The following is a 20,282-nucleotide window of genomic DNA, read 5'->3' on the forward strand; positions in this document are numbered from 1 at the left end:
TGAAGCTCTCAACCTGTTCCACTACAGCCCCGTCGATGAGAATGGGGGCGTGCTCAGTCCTCTTTTTTCCCCTGTAGTCCACAATCATCTCCTTTGTCTTGATCACGTTGAGGGAGAGGTTGTTATCCTGGCACCACACAGCCAGGTCTCTGACCTCCTCACTATATTCCCGGAGGGATTGCTTTCCCTTTCTCTCTACCTCCAACTAAACAGACATGGAGAATGTAATAATGCAAACCTCCACTGGATTATTTTGAGCAATCAGACAGACAGCACAGACCAGCGTCGTATTCACCACGCGGGCCAAAACGGGGAGGGGCCTACCTGAATTCCTCCAAAAAGAAACACTTGTTTTCCATTACAAAATGTTTAGCTAAGATGTGCATTCATGAACATGACCCTGGTTGGACAGACAACAAATAGCAGCACTTCATCAAACAACTCCCTCTGCAGCGAAAGAGGCTACGCTAACAACACAGTGAGTGCAAATTTGACACAAACAATCTCATCATCACAGAAACAGAACATATACAGTGAACTGCATGCTCCTAGTAACTCTGATACTTATAGCACAATATCTGATACTTAACCACTGAGGCATACTAAAAACTTGAACACTTCCTTGATTTATTTGGCCATACACAGACATTCAGTTCAGAGGAGGAAACATGACAGGTAGAAGGATGTATAGTTGTAATAGTTTGAACTGGGTTTTATGGTCTTGGCCTTCACTATACTGTGTGCCAGTAAGATATAACGGAACAGTATAGAACTAGAAAGTGTCATTTTAGTGAAGAGAAATTGTGCGCTTGCTTCAAATCAAAGCAAATCAAACATTATTTAAATTGCATTTAACATCACAACACATACACTTCCGGTCAAAAGTTTTAGAACACCTACTCATTCAAGGGTTTTTCTTTATTTTTTACTAATTTCTACATTGTAGAATAATAGTGAAGACATCAAAACTATGAAATAACACATGGAATCATAAAATCAAAAAAGTGTTCAGAATATATTATATCTTCAAATAGCCACCATTTGCCTTGATGACAGCTTTGCACACTCTTGGCATTCTCTCAACCAGCTTCATGAGGTAGTCACCTGGAATGCATTTCAATTAACAGGTGTGCCTTCTTAAAAGTTAATTTGTGGAGTTTCTTTCCTTCTTAATGCATTTGAGCCAATCAGTTGTGTTGTGACAAGGTAGGGGGGTATACATCCTGGCGCCGACGAAGATGGCGACCTCACGACTAGCTCTTAGGAAACTTTGCGGTATTTTTATTTTTTTTGTATTATTTTTTACATTATTAGCTCATAAAGTGTTTAGTATCATTACATACAGCCGGGAAAAACTATTGGATATCAGAGCGGCGGTAACCAGCGGCGGTATCCAGCATTACGACCAGGAATACGACTTTCCCGAAGCTGGTCCTTTGTTTGTTCTCCCAGGGCAACTGAACTGATTCCAGTGGCTGACCCAAAACATCGGCGGCAGAGGAGAGGCACTCGGAGCGGCCTGCTGGTTCAACTTAGGAGGCGCACACACCACCCACCGCTTCCAAGTATACTGCTTGCTAATGTTCAGTCTCTGGTTAACAAGGTCGACATGCTCCGGGCAAGGATTTCTTTCCAGAGAGACATCAAGGCCTGTAACATACTTTGTTTCACGGAAACATGGCTCTCTTGGGATATTCTGTCGAAATCGGTCCAGCCAGATGGGTTCTCAGTTCATCGCACAGACAGGAATAAATATCTCTCCGGGAAGCAGAAGGGCGGAGGTGTGTGTTTCATGATTAGCGACTCATGGTGTAATTGTAGTAACATACAGGAACTCATGTCCTTTGGTTTACCCGACCTAGAATACCTCACAATCAAATGCCGACCGTATTATCTCCCAAGATAATTTTCTTTGGTTATAGTCACAGCCGTGTATATCCCCCCTCAAGCCGATACCACGACGGCCCTCAAATAACTTCACTGGACTTTATGCAAACTGGAAGCCACATATCCTGAGGCTGCATTTATTGTAGCTGGGGATTTTAACAAAGCAAATTTGAGGACTAGGCTGCCGAAGTTCTATCAACATATCGACTGTTGTACTCGCGCTGCTAAAATCCTCTACCATTGCTATTCGAACTTCCGGAATGGTTATAAGGCCCTCCCCCCGCCCTCCTTTCGGCAAATCTGACCACGATTGAGCATGCTCCTCAATTCCTATAGGCAGAAACTCAAACAGGAAGTACCCGTGCAAAGGACTATTCAACGCTGGTCTGACCAATCAGAATCCACGCTTCAAGATTGTTTTGATCACGCAGACTGGGATATGTTCCGGGTAGCTTGCGAAAAATAATTTAGACAAATACACTGAAACGGTGACTGAGTTTATCAGGAAATGTATAGGTGATGTTGTGCCCACTGTGACTATTAAAACCTACCCTAACCAGAAACCGTGGATAGATGGCAGCATTCGCACAAAACTGAAAGCGCGAACCACCGCATTTAACCATGGCAAGGTGACTGGGAATATGGCAGAATACAATTTTTTTTACTACTCATTCCGCAAGGCAATTAAACTGGCAAAACATCAGTATAGAGACAAAGTGGAGTCGCAATTCAACGGCTCAGACACGAGACGTATGTGGCAGGGTCTACAGACAATCACGGACTACAAAAGGAAAACCAGTCACGTCACCGACACCGACGTCTCGCTTCCAGACGAGCTAAACACCTTCTTCGCACGCTTTGAGGATAACACAGTGCCACCAACGAGGCCCACTACCAAGGACTGTGGCCTCTCCTTCTCCGTGGCAGACGTGAGTAAGACATCTAAGCATGTTAACCCCCGCAAGGCTGCCGGCCAAGACGGCATCCCTAGCCATGTCCTCAGAGCATGCGCAGACCAGCTGGCTGGTGTGTTTACAGATATATAGCTCAGCATTCAACACCATAGTACCCTCCAAGCTCATCAATAAGCTCGAGGCCCTGGGTCTGAACCCCGCCCTGTGCAACTGGGTGCTGGACTTCCTGACGGGCCGCCCCTAGATGGTGAAGGTAGGAAGCAACATCTCCACTTCGCTGATCCTCAAAACAGGGGCCCCGCAAGGGTGCGTTCTCAGCCCCCTCCTGTACTCCCTGTTCACCCATGACTGCGTGGTCAAGCACGCCTCCAACTCAATCATCAAGTTTGCAGACAACACAACAGTAGTAGGCTTGATTACCAACAATGACGAGACCGCCTACAGGGAGGAGGTGAGGGCTCTGGGATTGTGGTGCCAGGAAAATAACCTCTCACTCAACGTCAACAAAACAAAGGAGATGATCGTGGAATTCAGGAAACAGCAGAAGGTGCACCCCCCTATCCACATCGATGGGACCGCAGTGGAGAAGGTGGAAAGCTTCAAGTTCCTTGGCGTACACATCACTGACAAACTGACATTTTCCACCAACGCAGACAGTGTGGTGAAGAAGGCGCAACAGAGCCTCTTCAACCTCAGGATGCTGAATAAACTTTTACAGATGCACAATTGAGAGCATCCTGTTGGGCTGTATCACCGCCTGGTACGCAGGGCTCTCCAGAGGGTGGTGCAGTCCGCCGAACTAATTACCAGGGGCAAAATACCCACCCTCCAAGACACCTACAACACCCGATGTCACAGGGAGGCGAAAAAGATCATCAAGGACATCAACCACCCGAGCCACTGCCTGTTCACCCCGCTATCATCCAGAAGGCGAGGTCAGTACAGGTGCATCAAAGCTGGGACCAAGAGAATGAAAAACAGATTCTATCTCAAGGCCATCAGACTGTTAAATAGCCATCACTAGCACATTAGAGGCTGCTGCTGCATATTGAAATCACTGGCCACTTTAAGAAATGGAACACTAGTCACTTTAATAACGTTTACATATCTTGCATTACTCATCTCAAATGTATATACTGTATTCTATTCTATAATATTCTACTGTATCTTAGTCCATGCCGCTCTGTCATTGCTTGACCATATATGTATATATTCTTAAATTCCATTCCTTACTAGATTTGTGTGTATTGGGTATATGTTGTGAAATTGTTAGATATTACTTGTTAGATATTACTGCACTGTCGGAGTTAGAAGTACAAGCATTTCGCTACACCCGCAATAACATCTGCTAAACACGTGTATGTGACAAATAACATTTGATTTGATTTGATTTGATTACAGAAGATAGCCCTATTTGGGAGAAGACCAAGTCCATATTATGGCAAGAACAGCTCAAATAAGCAAAGAGAAACGACAGTCCATCATTACTTTAAAACATCAAGGTCAGTCAATATGGAAAATATCAAGAACTTTGAAAGTTTCTTCAAGTGCCGTCGCAAAAACCATCAAGCGCTATGATGAAACTGGCTCTCATGAGGACCGCCACAGGAATGGAAGACCCAGAGTTACCTCTGCTGCAGAGGATAAGTTAATTAGAGTTACCAGCCTCAGAAATTGCAGCCCAAATAAATGCTTCACAGAGTAGAGTCACAGACACATCTCAACATCAACTGTTCAGAGGAGACTGTGTGAATCAGGCCTTCATGGTCAAATTGCTGCAAAGAAACCACTACTAAAGCACACTGATAATAAGAAGAGACTTGCTTGGGCCAAGAAATATGAGCAATGGACATTAGACTGGTGGAAATGTGTTCTTTGGTCTGGAGTCCAAATTTGAGATTTTTGGTTCCAACCACCGTGTCTTTGTGAGATGCGGTGTGGGTGAACGGATGATCTCTGCATGTTTATTTCCCATTATAAAGCATGGAGGAGGAGGTGTTATGGTGTGGGGGTGTTTTGCTGGTGACACTGCCTGTGGTTTATTTAGAATTCAAGGCGCACTTAACCAGCATGGCTACCAGAGCATTCTGCAGCGAAACGCCATCCCATCTGGTTTGGGCTTAGTGGGACTATCATTTGTTTTTCAACAGGACAATGACCCAACACACCTCCAGGCTGTGTAAGGGCTATTTTACCAAGAAGGAGAGTGATGGAGTGCTGCATCAGATGACCTGGCCTCCACAATCCCCCGACCTCAACCATAATTAGATGGTTTGGGATGAGTCGGACCACAGAGTGAAGGAAAAGCAGCCAACAAGTGCTCAGCATATGTGGGAACTCCTTCGAGACTGTTGGAAAAGCATTCCAGGTGAAGCTGGTTGAGAGAATACCAAGTGTGTGCAAAGCTGTCATCAAGGCGAAGGGTGGCTATTTGAAGAATCTCAAATATAAAATATATTTTGATTTGCTTACCACTTTTTTGGTCACTACATGATTCCATATGTGTTAGTTCACAGTTTTGATGTCTTCACTATTATTCTATTATGTAGAAAATAGTAAAAATAAAGAAAAACCCTTGAATGAGTAGGTGTTCTAAAACTTTTGACCGGCAGTGTACATTAAAACAATAATCACCCCCCAAAATGTTATGGTAGTGGAAGAAGTTTATACGTTTAAATAAACTAACTAAGGTTTCTGGCAATAAGAGATAATCTAACATCCAATGAGTGGTATTATATTAATACTGAGACTTGTCCGTGTGTCTGTTTGTTGACATGCTGCTGTTTAGTACTACTGATGAGCTGCTCCAGTCTTTGATAATGTCATGTGGAATTTAACATGGCATTGTCATTGTGATAATCATCACCACCACATTCACCTTGTTAACGACGCTACAGCAATATCACCAGTCAAAACAACAACACCACAACAAACACATGGCTGCTAAGCCTTTCCAACTCCCAAATTCGTCACACAATCAATATGTCGATATCAATAAAACGTCACAATAGGGTGCAGAGCGTTCGATTTGCCTGTTCGGGGGCAAGGAGAACCCCAGCTCCACTAAAACGTGGTCCTCTGTAGCTCAGCTGGTAGAGCACGGCGCTTGTAACGCCAAGGTAGTGGGTTCGATCCCCGGGACCACCCATACACAAAAATGTATGCACGCATGACTGTAAGTCGCTTTGGATAAAAGCGTCTGCTAAATGGCATATTATTATTATTATTATTATAAAACGACTGACAACTGCGTTGTGTTTTCAAGGGATTGTTAAATAAATGTTAACTATTTGGTTGTAATAGTTATAACATTAGTTTAACAATCCCTTGAAGACCATAGTGAGAACTACACATGTATTTTCAAGGGATTGTTAAATAAATGTTATAATGACTTGGTTTTAATATCATCCCCTATTGAGCATAGTCAGAACTACAAATGTCAAATTATTCCATGCAAAACAATTGCGCACAGTTCACTCTATCATCAGAGTTATACAGCAAGTAACTGCATGCTTTTCATGATCAGTAAACATCAATTTAACATGTATTTTCAGATACGTAGGGCAGCCTCACGATATCTCTCAATATTGGCCACCAATAATTGGATATTTGAGTGATATAAAATAGAAGTGAACTATACCTGACAAGTATGTGTGGTTTAGGTTAATTTCCCATCCTTTGTGGGCCTTTGTGGGCTCTGCCTTTCAAGCAGCAGAAGAGCGCATTTGCTGATAATGTTTACTTTACAAACTACTGGTAGAAACTTTATACAGTTGACTACACATAGTGGTAAGTAGACCAAATTTACTTTTTTCTCCATCTAACGTAGGCCTACCTAGCGAAGTTAGCTAACATTGTCCCCTTTTCAACATTGTTTTAAGTGTTTAATCATGGTTGCTGCTGACAGACATGATAGGCTACATTGATTGATGGACCACATCAAATTGGCTAGCTAACATTAGCTAATAACAGATCACGTCAATATAGCTAGTTAACAATCTAACGTTCAGGGAATAAACTAGATGGTTATATCAAAATATTGTTTGATTTGCTTGCCATCTATAGTGGTGATGAGAGTAGTCCGACTGACAACTTTACAAAAGCCTAATCTCTGATGAAGCAAGCTAAATGACACATGTTTGCTTAGCTAGCTAGCTACATGCCAAATGGATATGGCTACCCTCACGTATCTGAAAATACATGATAAATTGATGTTTACTGATCATGAAAAGCATGCAGTTACTTGCTGTATAACTCTGATGATAGCTAAATGTGGAATAATCGGAAATGTGTAGTTCTGACTATCCTCTTCAAGAGGTGATGATACTAAAACCAAATAGATATAACATTTGTTTAACAATCCCTTGAAAAATACAGCACGTAGTTTTCAATGGTTTTGGCGGAGCTGTGGGTCTCCTTGCCCCCCAGCAGTCAAATCGAATTTTCTGCACTGTATTGTGACGTTTTATTGATAACGACATATAGAAAACCTGGATTACGAAGTTAATTCCAATTGTTTTAATGTTAGCTCGTTCCAACGCTTTGTAGTACGCCTGAACATCATTGGGTTTACCTGAGGACACATTTTATACACACTCACACGCACGCACACACGCACGCACACACACGCACACACACACACACACATTATCTGGTCGTTTGATCGGTTGCAGTGATCCAAGGCTCAAAGGAGAATGTCTCTGTCATCTCTAAGAGATTCTGACTAACAGATGTATTGCCGTGCTGGGAGATTGTTCCAAGCATTTCAGCAAAGTGTTAGAGAAATATTTTCCAGGAAGACATTTACCTGTGGGTACAATCACTTACCTCAGTGAACGAATGTGCTAGACAGCGAGATGTGAGTGTGTTTGAGTGTTACAGAGTGAAAGGCTGATTTATGCTTAAGTTCATACAGAATGGCTCTAGTGTAGTGTAGTGTAGCCAAGCTATGCCGGACTCCTGCAGTCATTAGCGAAAATATATTTCCATCTATCATGATGAATGCTCACTCTATTCCTCCCCTCCTTTACTAAAGACACCATACTTTCCTCCTCCTGGTCATATCTCAGAAGTCAGTTCAGCGTCTAGTTTTGATTTACATTTAGTACATAAAGTGAATTTAAAGTGAAATCAACAAAAAAATTCACCATGTCATTAGATTTAGGTTAACAGTTGGGTGAAAAAAAGACGATATTCGTATACGTTGACAACTTTATGCAAATCTAATCAGTTGATTCAACGTCATCACACTGATTTTTTGGGTTGAAACTATGTGGAAACAACATTGATTCAATCAGTTTTTGCCGAGTGTGTATTGTTAGTCAGACCAGCGCTGGGCCGGAAGGAATGAAGGTGTCAGCAGCCTCTTATTAAAATACTTTAGCCTTCCTCTTGAAGAGAGGGAGGTATATTGGAAGGGGGGGTGGGGTGAAGGGGGAGGGAGGCTGTATGGTGGTGGGGGCGACATGACAGAGGAAATGACGGGGTGTTTGTGTTAAAAACCACCGCTGTCCCAGACACTCAACGCAACAACAAATGAGGCCAGGGAGGAGGAAAAAAACAGGGAGGGAGTGTGTGTGTGTGTGTGTGTGTATGTGCATGCATGTGTTTGTATATGTGTGTGTGGGTGCATTTGTGTGTGTGTGCATGCATGCATGTGTGTGATCAAAGTGTCGTCTGTTATCACACGAAGCGACGCTGGGGCTGTAGACCTGAGATGATTAGAAGGCATTGGGAGACTTAACGATCTGTCTGGACCAGATGCGCCGCCGCCATCGTTATGACTAAACGCCTGAGCGCTAGGCTGCAGCGCTGAGCTGGGCTAGTAGGCACAATAACAAGGGACCCAGGCCTTTCATTTAGTTTCATGGGGACACAGTGACACAGACCAAGAGTCAGCAATTAATCTCCATCGTTTGTGACTGTGACTGTCGAGAAGGTCAATGAGGTCTAAATTCATCTGTTGTTCTGGTCTTCATCCCAAATGGCACTATATAGTGTACTAGTTTTAGCCAGGCCCCATAGGGCTCTAGTCAAAAGTAGTGCACTTTGTAGATATATAGGGTGCCATTTCTGACGTTGCCTGGTCTCTCTCTGAGGTGCACCCTCAGTCCGCACAAAGAAGTTTATGATGAATATCTACCCGGGGGATGTGCTGGGCGTTAATTAGATATTAAGTATTCATCTGCCAAAACCCTAGTCCTGTTTTTCATCATCACAATGTAATCACTCTGTTCTAGGGAGGTCTATTTTCTCTCCTCTGGGAATATGTTTAGGAATAGTTTTAGATTGAAGGGGATTAAGGAACAAAGACAGTTTAGCCTGTGTTCATATTCTAATAGAAACCTCACAGAGAAATTCTGACATTCTTCCTTTCTGTCTCAGAGGGTTATCTGAGGTGTTCACTCTGTGCGCCCAAGTGTTTCCCCTAAATAGCTTTTCCTTGGCGGAACACCAGGCCCCATGAAGAAACATTCAGTGCTACAAACACCAAACGTTCAATTCAAACGTTTGTTTGTTGGTGTTCATGTTTGTCTTGTGTGGGAAAAATCTATAAAAACACAAAACAATTTAACCACTTTTTTGGCAGGGGGCAACAGAGGTATGTAGGGGGCCCTCCTTGCCTCTTTGCCTGAGTAATGGTCGGATAAACACTGTTGATGTACTGTACCTCTATCTGGGAGCTGTTGTCAGTGTCCTGGCTGTCCTCTGCTGAGAGCAGGTCTGGGAAGCCCCCATCAGGTTGGTCTTGACCCTGGTCCTGACCCTGCTCTTGGTCCTGCTGATCCTGGTCCTGGCTGGCCCTGTTGCTGTCCATGTTACGTGGCTGTTCTGGGGACAGCCACCTCCTCCACCGGTGACTGTACAGCTTCACGTCCACCGCCACGTCCTCCTTAGCCAGAGGCTGCCCTTGCACGTAGGAGTAGGAGACCCCTGGGGCGCACAGAGAGAGAGGAAGAGGAGAGATGAGTACAAGCGATACAGTAGGAGGAACAGGCTTGTTGCAGTGACATAGGTATATACACTGCTCAAAAAAATAAAGGGAACACTTAAACAACACAATGTAACTCCAAGTCAATCACACTTCTGTGAAATAAAACTGTCCACTTAGGAAGCAACACTGATTGACAATACATTTCACATGCTGTTGTGCAAATGGAATAGACAACAGGTGGAAATTATAGACAATTAGCAAGACACCCCCAATAAAGAAGTGGTTCTGCAGGTGGTGACCACAGACCACTTCTCAGTTCCTATGCTTCCTGGCAGATGTTTTGGTCACTTTTGAATGCTGGCAGTGCTTTCACTCTAGTGGTAGCATGAGACGGAGTCTACAACCCACACAAGTGGCTCAGGTAGTGCAGCTCATCCAGGATGGCACATCAATGCGAGCTGTGGCAAGAAGGTTTGCTGTGTCTGTCAGCGTAGTGTCCAGAGCATGGAGGCGCTACCAGGAGACAGGCCAGTACATCTTGACACGTGGAGGAGGCCGTAGGAGGGCAACAACCCAGCAGCAGGACCGCTACCGCCTTTGTGCAAGGAGGAGCAGGAGGAGCACTGCCAGAGCCCTGCAAAATGACCTCCAGCAGGCCACAAATGTGCATGTGTCTGCTCAAACGGTCAGAAACAGACTCCTTGAGGGTGGTATGAGGGCCCGACGTCCACAGGTGGGGGTTGTGCTTACAGCCCAACACCGTGCAGGACGTTTGGCATTTGCCAGAGAACACCAAGATTGGCAAATTCGCCACTGGCACCCTGTGCTCTTCACAGATGAAAGCAGATTCACACTGAGCACATGTGACAGACGTGACAGAGTCTGGAGACGCCGTGGAGAACGTTCTGCTGCCTGCAACATCCTCCAGCATGACCGGTTTGGCGGTGTGTCAGTCATGGTGTGGGGTGGCATTTCTTTGGGTGTGCCGCACAGCCCTCCATGTGCTCGCCAGAGGTAGCCTGACTGCCATTAGGTACCGAGATGAGATCCTCAGACCCCTTGTGAGACCATATGCTGGTGTGGTTGGCCCTGGGTTTCTCCTAATGCAAGACAATGCTAGACCTCATGTGGCTGGAGTGTGTCAGCAGTTCCTGCAAGAGGAAGGCATTGATGCTATGGACTGGCCCGCCCGTTCCCCAGACCTGAATCCAATTGAGCACATCTGGGACATCATGTCTTGCTCCATCCACCACCGCCACGTTGCACCACAGACTGTCTAGGAGTTGGCAGATGCTTTAGTCCAGGTCTGGGAGGAGATCCCTCAGGAGACCATCCGCCACCTCATCAGGAGCATGCCCAGGCGTTGTAGGGAGGTCATACAGGCACGTGGAGGCCACACACACTACTGAGCCTCATTTTGACTTGTTTTAAGGACATTACATCAAAGTTGGATCAGCCTGTAGTGTGGTTTTCCACTTTAATTTTGAGGGTGACTTTGATATCCATTGATAATTTGTGTGTGATTTTGTTGTCAGCACATTCAACTATGTAAAGAAAAAAGTCTTTAATAAGATTATTTCATTCATTCAGATCTAGGATGTGTTGTTTAAGTGTTCCCTTTATTTTTTTGAGCAGTGTATATATATATTTTTTGGGGGGGGATCCCCATTAACTTTTGCAGAAGCAGCAGATAAAAGAAATACAAAAATTACATTTAAAAAATTTATATTAAAATAATTACATTAAAAGATCATAGATTTAAAAGCCATGAGCCATTTATGATAATATCCAAAATGTTCCTTGCCTCTGAAATGGAAAAGGTGATTACAATATAAACTCCTTTAATAACGCAGTAATTCTGCTCTCTCCTCAATATAGTTTGTAAGACATTCTCAACTATTGACCTTTTTTTAAGTAGTCAGACTGGAATGAGAAACAGGCTATATTGTACACCAGTGGATCGTAGCAGCATAATTACATAGAACAATAATATTTTTATGGTCAATAAGGCAGTGGTCCAGTGGTGGAGCCAAAACTCTGGTCTGGTCATTAATCGTCTGCCACTCTCATAACTCACTATCTCAACGGACTATTCCTCATTGCTTTAGGGAGAAATTATACTACTTTGGATGAATTAGATGCATATTAGCAGTGAAGCAGTGACTCAGCATATTTTAGACACACCAGAGGCCCATAGTCACACGAGGACCTGGAGTTGTTCCTGACGATGTGACCTGACCTCAACAAACTCTGGTCTGGAAAAACTCTGGGCCCGAGTTATAGCTGGCGAGTTTTTGCTGGTTAGGTCATGTGCTGAGAGAAATCCCAGGGCCGATTGTCATACCCCATCATCCCTAATACACTGAGGTGGTAAACTGATGACATGAGAGAAGGAACAGTGTTTTTAGACACAGACACTTGATTACAGTTCCAGACTGCTGTGCCGACTGACAGCTTTCTCTCTGCAGGTGGCAGTCAGTTCCCTGTGTTCAAACAGGTCACAGTGAGGACAGGACACACGCACACACACACAGGCACACAGATACGCACGCACACACACACAGGCACACAGATACGCACAGGCACACACACACATGACATAAGGCAGATTATCACTAGAGCCTAGCCCAGGTTTGTCCTTTTAATCACTTTCCCAGTTAAAATGTAAGTTCCCAGACCTGTCGTTGGTTCGAAGACTGCCTGCCTGACCATTAATGTCATTCCAGCTATGCTAATGAGGTTAACTGTATTAACACACAACAGACCGCTGTTTCTTTCTCCCCCTTTCTCTCTCTCTCTCGCTCTCTCTCTCTCTCCCCCTCTCTCTCTCTCTCTCTCTCTCTCTCTCTCTCTCTCTCTCTCTCTCTCTCTCTCTCTCTCTCTCTCTCTCATGACAGAGGTGCTTGGGCTTAATTAAAAGCGGGTGTTTGCCTCTCTCTCTCTTTCCCCTTCTCTCTCTCTGCTCCTCTCTCTCTGTCTCTCTGTCTTCCTCTCTCTCCCCTCCTCATCTCTCCCCTCCATCCTCCTCCTCTCTCTCTGGGCCCCAGATAGACCAGTAGTGTTCCCCAGGAGAGCAGGAGTAGGGAGATGGGAGTGCTAGTGCTAATGCGCCCAAAGTGGAGGCTGACAGATTCACTCTGTAATGAGCATCCACAGAGAAAACAGCCCAGAGACCAGTTGCTGCACAGACAAGAACAGGGAGACTAACTAACCAACTCTCTGTCTCTCTTTTTCTCTCTCTCTCTCTCTCACACACGCACACACACACACAACGCACAACCAGGCACACACTTGCTGCAAGAACTGCAAGAATTCCTGAGAACACTACACAGAGCACAAGTCCAATGTACAGTACAGTACTATACATATACTGGCTTAACTGAACCGTATATTGACCCCTGTAATCATAATCATTTCAAACCACAGGTCACACTATCAATACAGTTCGACAACTCTTTCCAGACGTACTTTAATTAAAGGAATTTGAATGCTGATCACATTGCTAAAACACTCCTCTCATTATGGAGTCTAGGCAGCGATGTCTGTTTGGAGCACGTAGCATGCTGCTAATTGCTATGCAGATCTCAATGATCTTGTTCTTAGGTGTCTAACACTGCTCCTGTAGCCAAGCATTCACTCATTCTCCCTCTCTTGCTCTCAAGCCCCCACTCTCCATCTCCCTCTCCCTGTCGCCTCCGACCAACTCAAGTTCATTAGTTACCATAGCTACCGAGACAATGTATGGCTGTGAGATTTCCTGTCAACAGGTGCTGTATATTCTGATCCAAGGGGAACCTATACATTCCAGGAACACATACATTGTCTCTCACCCTCCAAAGGATCTTTATTAGACACTTGAATGTATATGGTGGAAAGTTGGCAAAAGAGGATACTTCAGAACACACCATGACTGGAAAATGGATACCCTGAATAAATGCGTTGTGCTTTTCCCAGAATCTCTCTCTCTGAGTCACCATGAAGAAAAAACAACTGCCCTCTGGTCTGTTCATCACTCTCTCTGTAATGGCTCTATAATTCTCCCAACTGGTTTAGGGTCAGAGAACTCTCATTGTCAAGGAGAGACTCCATGCTCTGTGTTAGACATTTCAGAGTGGAAAGTACGGACCCCTGAGGAACACCCCAAATAAGTTCGCAGCAGGACGAGGCTCCACCCTGGATGAGTGTGTTCCTTTAGCTTTTGTGTGAGATCTTTCCCCTCCGTTCCTCTTTCATTCCCACTGAATGCCCTGAATACCTTCGCTGTGACTCTCAAGAGCGGCTCTGCTCGCCAGACTCACGCCTGTCAACACGACTAATCCACAAACACCAGGAGAACTGTAATTCGGTTTAACCTAAAGCTTTCAAGGACATTTAGGAGATCATAAAATCACGGTGTAAAGGCGTTGTCTGCACCCCTTCTTTTCATTCTGTTTGGGTATTTGGGTGCTTCTGGTTGACCCCTTTCTCTGGCTGTCTATTTGACTCAATGGCACTGACAGGACACTTCCGTACAAGGCTGGCCGATACTGGAGAGGGGAATGCTGTGTGTTGTGTGTGTGTGTGTGTGTGTGTGTGTGTGTGTGTGTGTGTGTGTGTGTGTGTGTGTGTGATGGAGTAGTGCGTGTTGGAGGGAAGCCTTTTGGCATAAAGGCTCCATTGGTTTCCTAAGCTGTGTCTAACTCTCTTTTTCAGGGGTGTCTTTTCAACCCTTCTCCCACTGAAAGCTGCTCCATCAATGTAGCAGGAGCCCCTGCCAAGCACCCTGAAGACACCACCCTGGGGCCCTTGGGTATCCACAGAAACCCTGGCCATATAAGCACCTATCTGAGGTGGGCCATAGCATCCTATAAGACACTATAAACAACCTTCTGGGTACAAGGTCTACTGATCTTGTGAGCACAGCGGTCAGTCTGCTTGACCAGGCTATCAGGAAGTCTCATTGAGGTCAGAAAACCCAAGGGAGTGTCCCCCTGGGATCTCCCACAGTTTAGTATGTGCTTTCCACTGAAAACTATTTTTGAGAAAAACAGCAAAAGGTGAACACCTAGTCAGAGAAATCACACGTAATGGGATGCAAACAATGTGAAATAATTTGAAATTACGAGGCTTAAAATATATATATATATTTTTTTGTCATTTAGCAGACGCTCTTATCCAGAGCGACTTACAGTTAGTGAATACATATATTCTTTTTTTCATACTGGCCCCCCGTGGGAATCGAACCCACAACCCTGGCGTTGCAAACGCCATGCTCTATCAACTGAGCTACATCCCTGCCGGCCATTCCCTCCCCTACCCTGGACGACGCTGGGCCAATTGTGCGCCGCCCATGAGTCTCCCGGTCGCGGCCGGCTGCAACAGAACCTGGATTCAAACCAGGATCTCTAGTGGCACAGTTAGCACTGTGATGCAGTGCCTTAGACCACTGTGCCACTCAGGATACTTTTACACTGTGCCACTCAGGATATTATGATTCCAATTTAATGGGAGTAAATTACAATTATTTCTATGATTGTTCCGGCAGGTTCCCCTCATTAGTGATCATTCAGTGGGTGGTGTTGTCAAGAGTGCTCTGTCACCATCCACAGACACAGCTGGAGCCTGGGATATGTCAGCAAATAACCTCAGCCTTGAGCCGCAAAGGTAGAAACATGAGCCAGAAAAGCCAGAAAAGATGATGATGTAAAAAGCAAAACAACCTTCCCCTACCTTCCCCCCTTTTGTCCTCCTTAATGTTTCTGAGCACAACAGGAGAGCCGGGTGATCACACTGGATCACATGCTTGAGTTTTCAAGACCTACTTGATTTATTAATCTTCATTAATCTCCTGAAGAAAACAAACAGTGAGCTTGGCCCTTAAGGCTGGGTCAGGGAGTGAGAGAGAGAGGGGAGCGAGGGAGAGATAGCGGGAGAGGCAGGAGTGAGAGGTGGAGAAAATGCGGCAAAAAAAAAAAAGGACAGACCTTTTCTGTCTAACCGACAGGGGAGAAGTGATGAGGGAGAAGAGCGTGACAGAAAGGTTTGAAGTATTTTATGAGTATGGTTTTGGAGTCTCCTCATGGGTCTGTCTGGCATTGCTCATCCAGGATATCGATTCACAAGATCAACACTATACTACAGGCCACAAATCCATAAAACACATCAGAAAAACCAGCGTGGCACAGAGTGCAGACACTGCCGTTGCTTGGTAGAAATAAAACGAATACTATATAAAGTTAAATAATTGCATAGAAGTTAAAAGCAGTGGGTGACTGTTTGGATGTTTATTTCCAAAGAGTGAGATGGGGAGGGAGGAGAGGAAAGATGGCCTGAGGCAAACAGTGAAAATGGCCTGTGCTCTGTGTCAAGAGAACTTAAACCCTGTCTCAGATATGCGCACAGGGCCAGATGGGCTGTCAGACACACAGGTTTGACCTGATGCTCTTACACAAGTCAGAGCAGAACATCTCACCTGATGAGAACATACAGGGTCACCCAAGTACAGTGCTGAGCGATTAACCGATATTTCGTTTATTTTTCGGTTTTTAAACAACTCATTAATTATTTGAATTCCATTTCTTTCAAAAAGCACTAATCGCTACCCAAGTGCAAGGGACATACTGACACAGAGTGAAGGAAACAACGAGAGGAAAACAGAGGGAAAACATAGTGCGTAAAAAATAGCACGCAATTCCCTATATACAGTTAAAGTCGGAAGTTTACATACACTTAGGTTGGAGTCATTAAAACTTGTTTTTCAACCACTCCACACATTTCTTGTTAACAAACTATAGTTTTGGCAAGTCGGTTAGGACATCTACTTTGTGCATGACACAAGTACTTTTTCCAACAATTGTTCACAGACAGATTATTTCACTTATAATTCACTGTATCACAATTCCAGTGGGTCAGAAGTTTACATACACTAAGCTGACTGTGCCTTTAAACAGCGTTGAAAATTCCAGGAAATTATGTCATGGCTTTAGAAGCTTCTGATAGCCTAATTGACATCATTTGAGTCAATTGGAGGTGAACCTGTGGATGTATTTCAAGGCCTACCTTCAAACTCAGTGACTCTTTGCTTGACATCATGGGAAAATCAAAAGAAATTGTAGACCTCCACAAGTCTGGTTAATCCACATTCATCTGTACAAACAATAGTACGCAAGTATAAACCCCATGGGACCACGCAGCCGTCATACCGCTCAGGAAGGAGAAGCGTTCTGTCTCCTAGAGATGAACGTACTTAGCAGCCATGGTCAATCTAAACAGAGGCAGTGGAAAGGTAAGCAGAGAGAGTATTTGACTAATGTGTTCATAAAGAGAGTTTTAGTGAAAATGGCTGACCTGATCTCACATGAAATATGAGATGATAGATGAGGTAAGGGGGCTGTCACAGCTCCTTCACAGACTTACTCTGTACTCTCTCTGATAACACTCTTCACAGCCAACTCTCAGTTAGTTTAATCAGTTAGAGCTGATATTGTGCAGAAAGGGTAATGCAGTTCTCACCGTTGATTATAATTATACTACTGGCTTTGATTATAATGCATATGAATCTTACAGTAGTTCAGATTAGCCATAGTTTGTGTTCTCTGAGAAAATAATTGTTTTATGCTGTAGACGCGTCCGATTTGTCTGTTCCACAAGGTGTGGAGACAAAAACAGGAACTTTAAGAATAACACAGACATGGGAGCCATGCACACTCCTTCCAGCCTCTGTAATTATACAGAAGAAAGTGCTGTGCTAGCTTACCTGTTCAAACATGTCCTTTGACTGTTTCTATCCTAAAACACAGACCTGTTATTACCCCAGAGAGAAGACATGGACAAATTAGTAGTCCTCCTGGGGCAAACAGCACCTGTAAATGGTACCCTATTCCCTATGTAGTGCACTACTTTTGACCTGGGCCCATATGGAATAGGAAATAGTGGTGCATACACAGTCAGGTCCATAACTATTGGCACCCCTTGATAAAGATGAGCAAAAAATACTATAAAATAAATAATACAAATACTGAGCTATAATGTATGAGCATACAATATAGCTTTATCAAGGGTGCCAATAATTATGGACCTGACTGGATATATCAAGAGTGACATTCGATTATGCAGTCCATATAAAAAGATTAAAAGTGAAACAAAGTATTCCCAATAGTCTTGTAACATGTTTGGGGCTGTCGTAAATAACTGTAGTGTGTCGCATGCCGAGTGTAAGAAAGGGGCGAGAAAAACGTGGCATAAATAGAAAACAATCTCCACCCGTCCAAAGTGTTAATTACATCCATGCAAGAGCTGGGAGGAGACTCATTAGATCAAGAGTAATGTTGCTTTCACACTCTGGTCCGCTGTGTCCGGGGAAACTCTGATCCAATGAAGAGGTCTGTCACAGTCTGTTTGGGTGTGTGGATGTGAGGGTGTGGGGAGCTGGTGTGTGTGGCGTGTGTGTGTGTGTGTGTGTGTGTGTGTGTGTGTGTGCATATTTGTATTTATTAAGTATCGCCATTAGCTGCTGCACTCTTCTGGGGTCCAAACAAGAATAAGGCAATTACATCACAAAAACAATAAAACAGTACATCATACTACACATTATTACACCGCTACTTTACCACTACATATCTACAATACAAAATGTATAATACCACAATACAACAATACTGCAACATTACAATGTATGTGTGTGTAGAGTGCGTGTGTTAGCGTGTGTGTGTATGCGTGTGCCTGTGTGTGTCTCTTCATAGTCCGTAAGTTTTATAAGGTGTAGTTTTATCTGTTTTTTAAATCCACATTTTTTTTTTACTGCTCGCTTGAGTTACTTGATGTGGAATAGAGTTCCATGTAGTCAGAGAGAGAGCATAAGAAAGACAGAAAGAAAGAGTGAAAGAAAGAAGAAACAGATAAAGAGAGAGGGATGTGGTGGAGAACAACAAGTGTAAGTGTATTCCTGGGTGTCAGTACTGTACAGTTTGAGGGACAGAGGGCTTGTGGAATTCCACATTCTGGTCAGGCATCCATGAAGTAATGCTGCTGCTGTGTCTGGCTCATATTGAGTGATAGAGTACAGGACAGAGTACTGGTTCTCTGTGTGTGTGTGTGTGTGTGTGTGTGTGTGTGTGTGTGTGTGTGTGTGTGTGTGTGTGTGTGTGTGTGTGTGTGTGTGTGTGTGTGTGTGTGTGTGTGTGTGTGTGTGTGTGTGTGTGTGTGTGTGTATGCGTGTGTGTGTATGCGTGTGTGTGCATTCATGTGTGTGTGACAGAGTGCTGGTTCTCATTCCACATTTCAACTCAGAAGCTGAGGTACCCAACAGGTCTGCTCCATGGCCTTGGGGCACTTTAATAATTATACCATGAGAGAACAGGTCTGGCAGGCAATGTATAAGTAAGAATTACACACCAACTGTAAAACATTACACCACATCGCTATTCACTACAGTATAATGAGCACACGTAGTGTCTTTGTAATTCGCTGCTGACAAAGCAAGACAAACATTGTCACACAATCTTTTCACACTTTTCACATAAAAGCACTACATCGCTCATTTGAGTGACCTCACTCTTCTCTTCTCATTCAGACACGCCACTTCACAGATAATACCTGTCGCTTCATCCCCTAAGCTTTCACCTATATGTGTGTGCGTGCATGCATGTGATAGTGTGCATGTTGGTGTGTGTATTAATGTGTGTTTGTGTACGCATGTATTTCTCCTCCCTCTTCTGCTTTTCCCATCACTGTGAGACATTGTGGGAACTAAGATCACACATTCCCATCATTGATGGAAGTTACGTTAACTAAGATAAAGATCATTAGAGTGAGAGAGCAGGTAGGGACAGATTCTATCTACCTGAGAACCAGAGATGGACTCTGTTCCCACGTCTCTACAGCACAGGAGTTGGAACAAGATCATGAGCCCAACCTTTTCATTACCCTCCATTGTTAGAATGTGAGAAAACTATTGAGCAGTCAAGTTTGATATGTTATCATAGTGGTATATCTAATTATTACATTAAAAACGGTTAGTCTATTGATGTTTGGTCGTGTGTGTGTGTGTGTGTGTGTGTGTGTGTGTGTGTGTGTGTGTGTGTGTGTGTGTGTGTGCTTGTGTGTGTCTGTGTCTCTGTGTGTGTCTGTGTGTATCTGGTGATTGATTGACTCAGTGTGTTTTGCCAGTTGTTCCAAGGCCCAGTGAGGGCACTTGGACTTTCAAGAAGCAGATTGTCATTTGCCACAACATCATGAAGATGCTAAATGCATCATATGATGCAAAACACATCATCAAGAAAATCCTATAATTGACTGCTGACATGCAATATCTGTATCAACAGCGGACTAATGAAAAAGAAATTGAGCTGTATTTTCCTTTAATTGGACAGCTTCCATCTCTCAGTAAGCCACGGAGCTCCCAGTAGCTAACCCAGTGACAGACAGACACACGGAGAGCCAGCTTATACCAAGCCTACAGCTAGGGGAAAATCCTGGATCAAGCTAGGCTTCTGCCTCTTAAATCCCACAGCGTTTATTCAGGGTTGTCTCTTCCCTTTTCACAGTCAATACTAATAGATTTTTTTGAT

At 44.0% G+C, this 20,282-nt stretch overlaps 1 protein-coding gene across 2 annotated transcripts in view; it reads right to left on the bottom strand.

The window, feature by feature from the left end:
• The window catches only part of LOC311109110 (plexin domain-containing protein 2-like), a 164,172-nt gene that overhangs the window by 105,659 nt on the left and 38,231 nt on the right, over positions 1-20,282 (bottom strand). For both annotated transcript variants that reach the window (XM_084151919.1, XM_084151920.1), the window contains exon 2: positions 9,472-9,734. In XM_084151919.1, coding sequence (XP_084008045.1) covers positions 9,472-9,734 — 263 coding nt within the window. The remainder of the gene's footprint in view (positions 1-9,471; positions 9,735-20,282) is intronic.

The sequence above is a fragment of the Coregonus lavaretus genome, assembly GCF_964263955.1.
Source record: "Coregonus lavaretus genome assembly, chromosome: 34".
In the NCBI taxonomy this organism is placed as follows: domain Eukaryota; kingdom Metazoa; phylum Chordata; class Actinopteri; order Salmoniformes; family Salmonidae; genus Coregonus; species Coregonus lavaretus.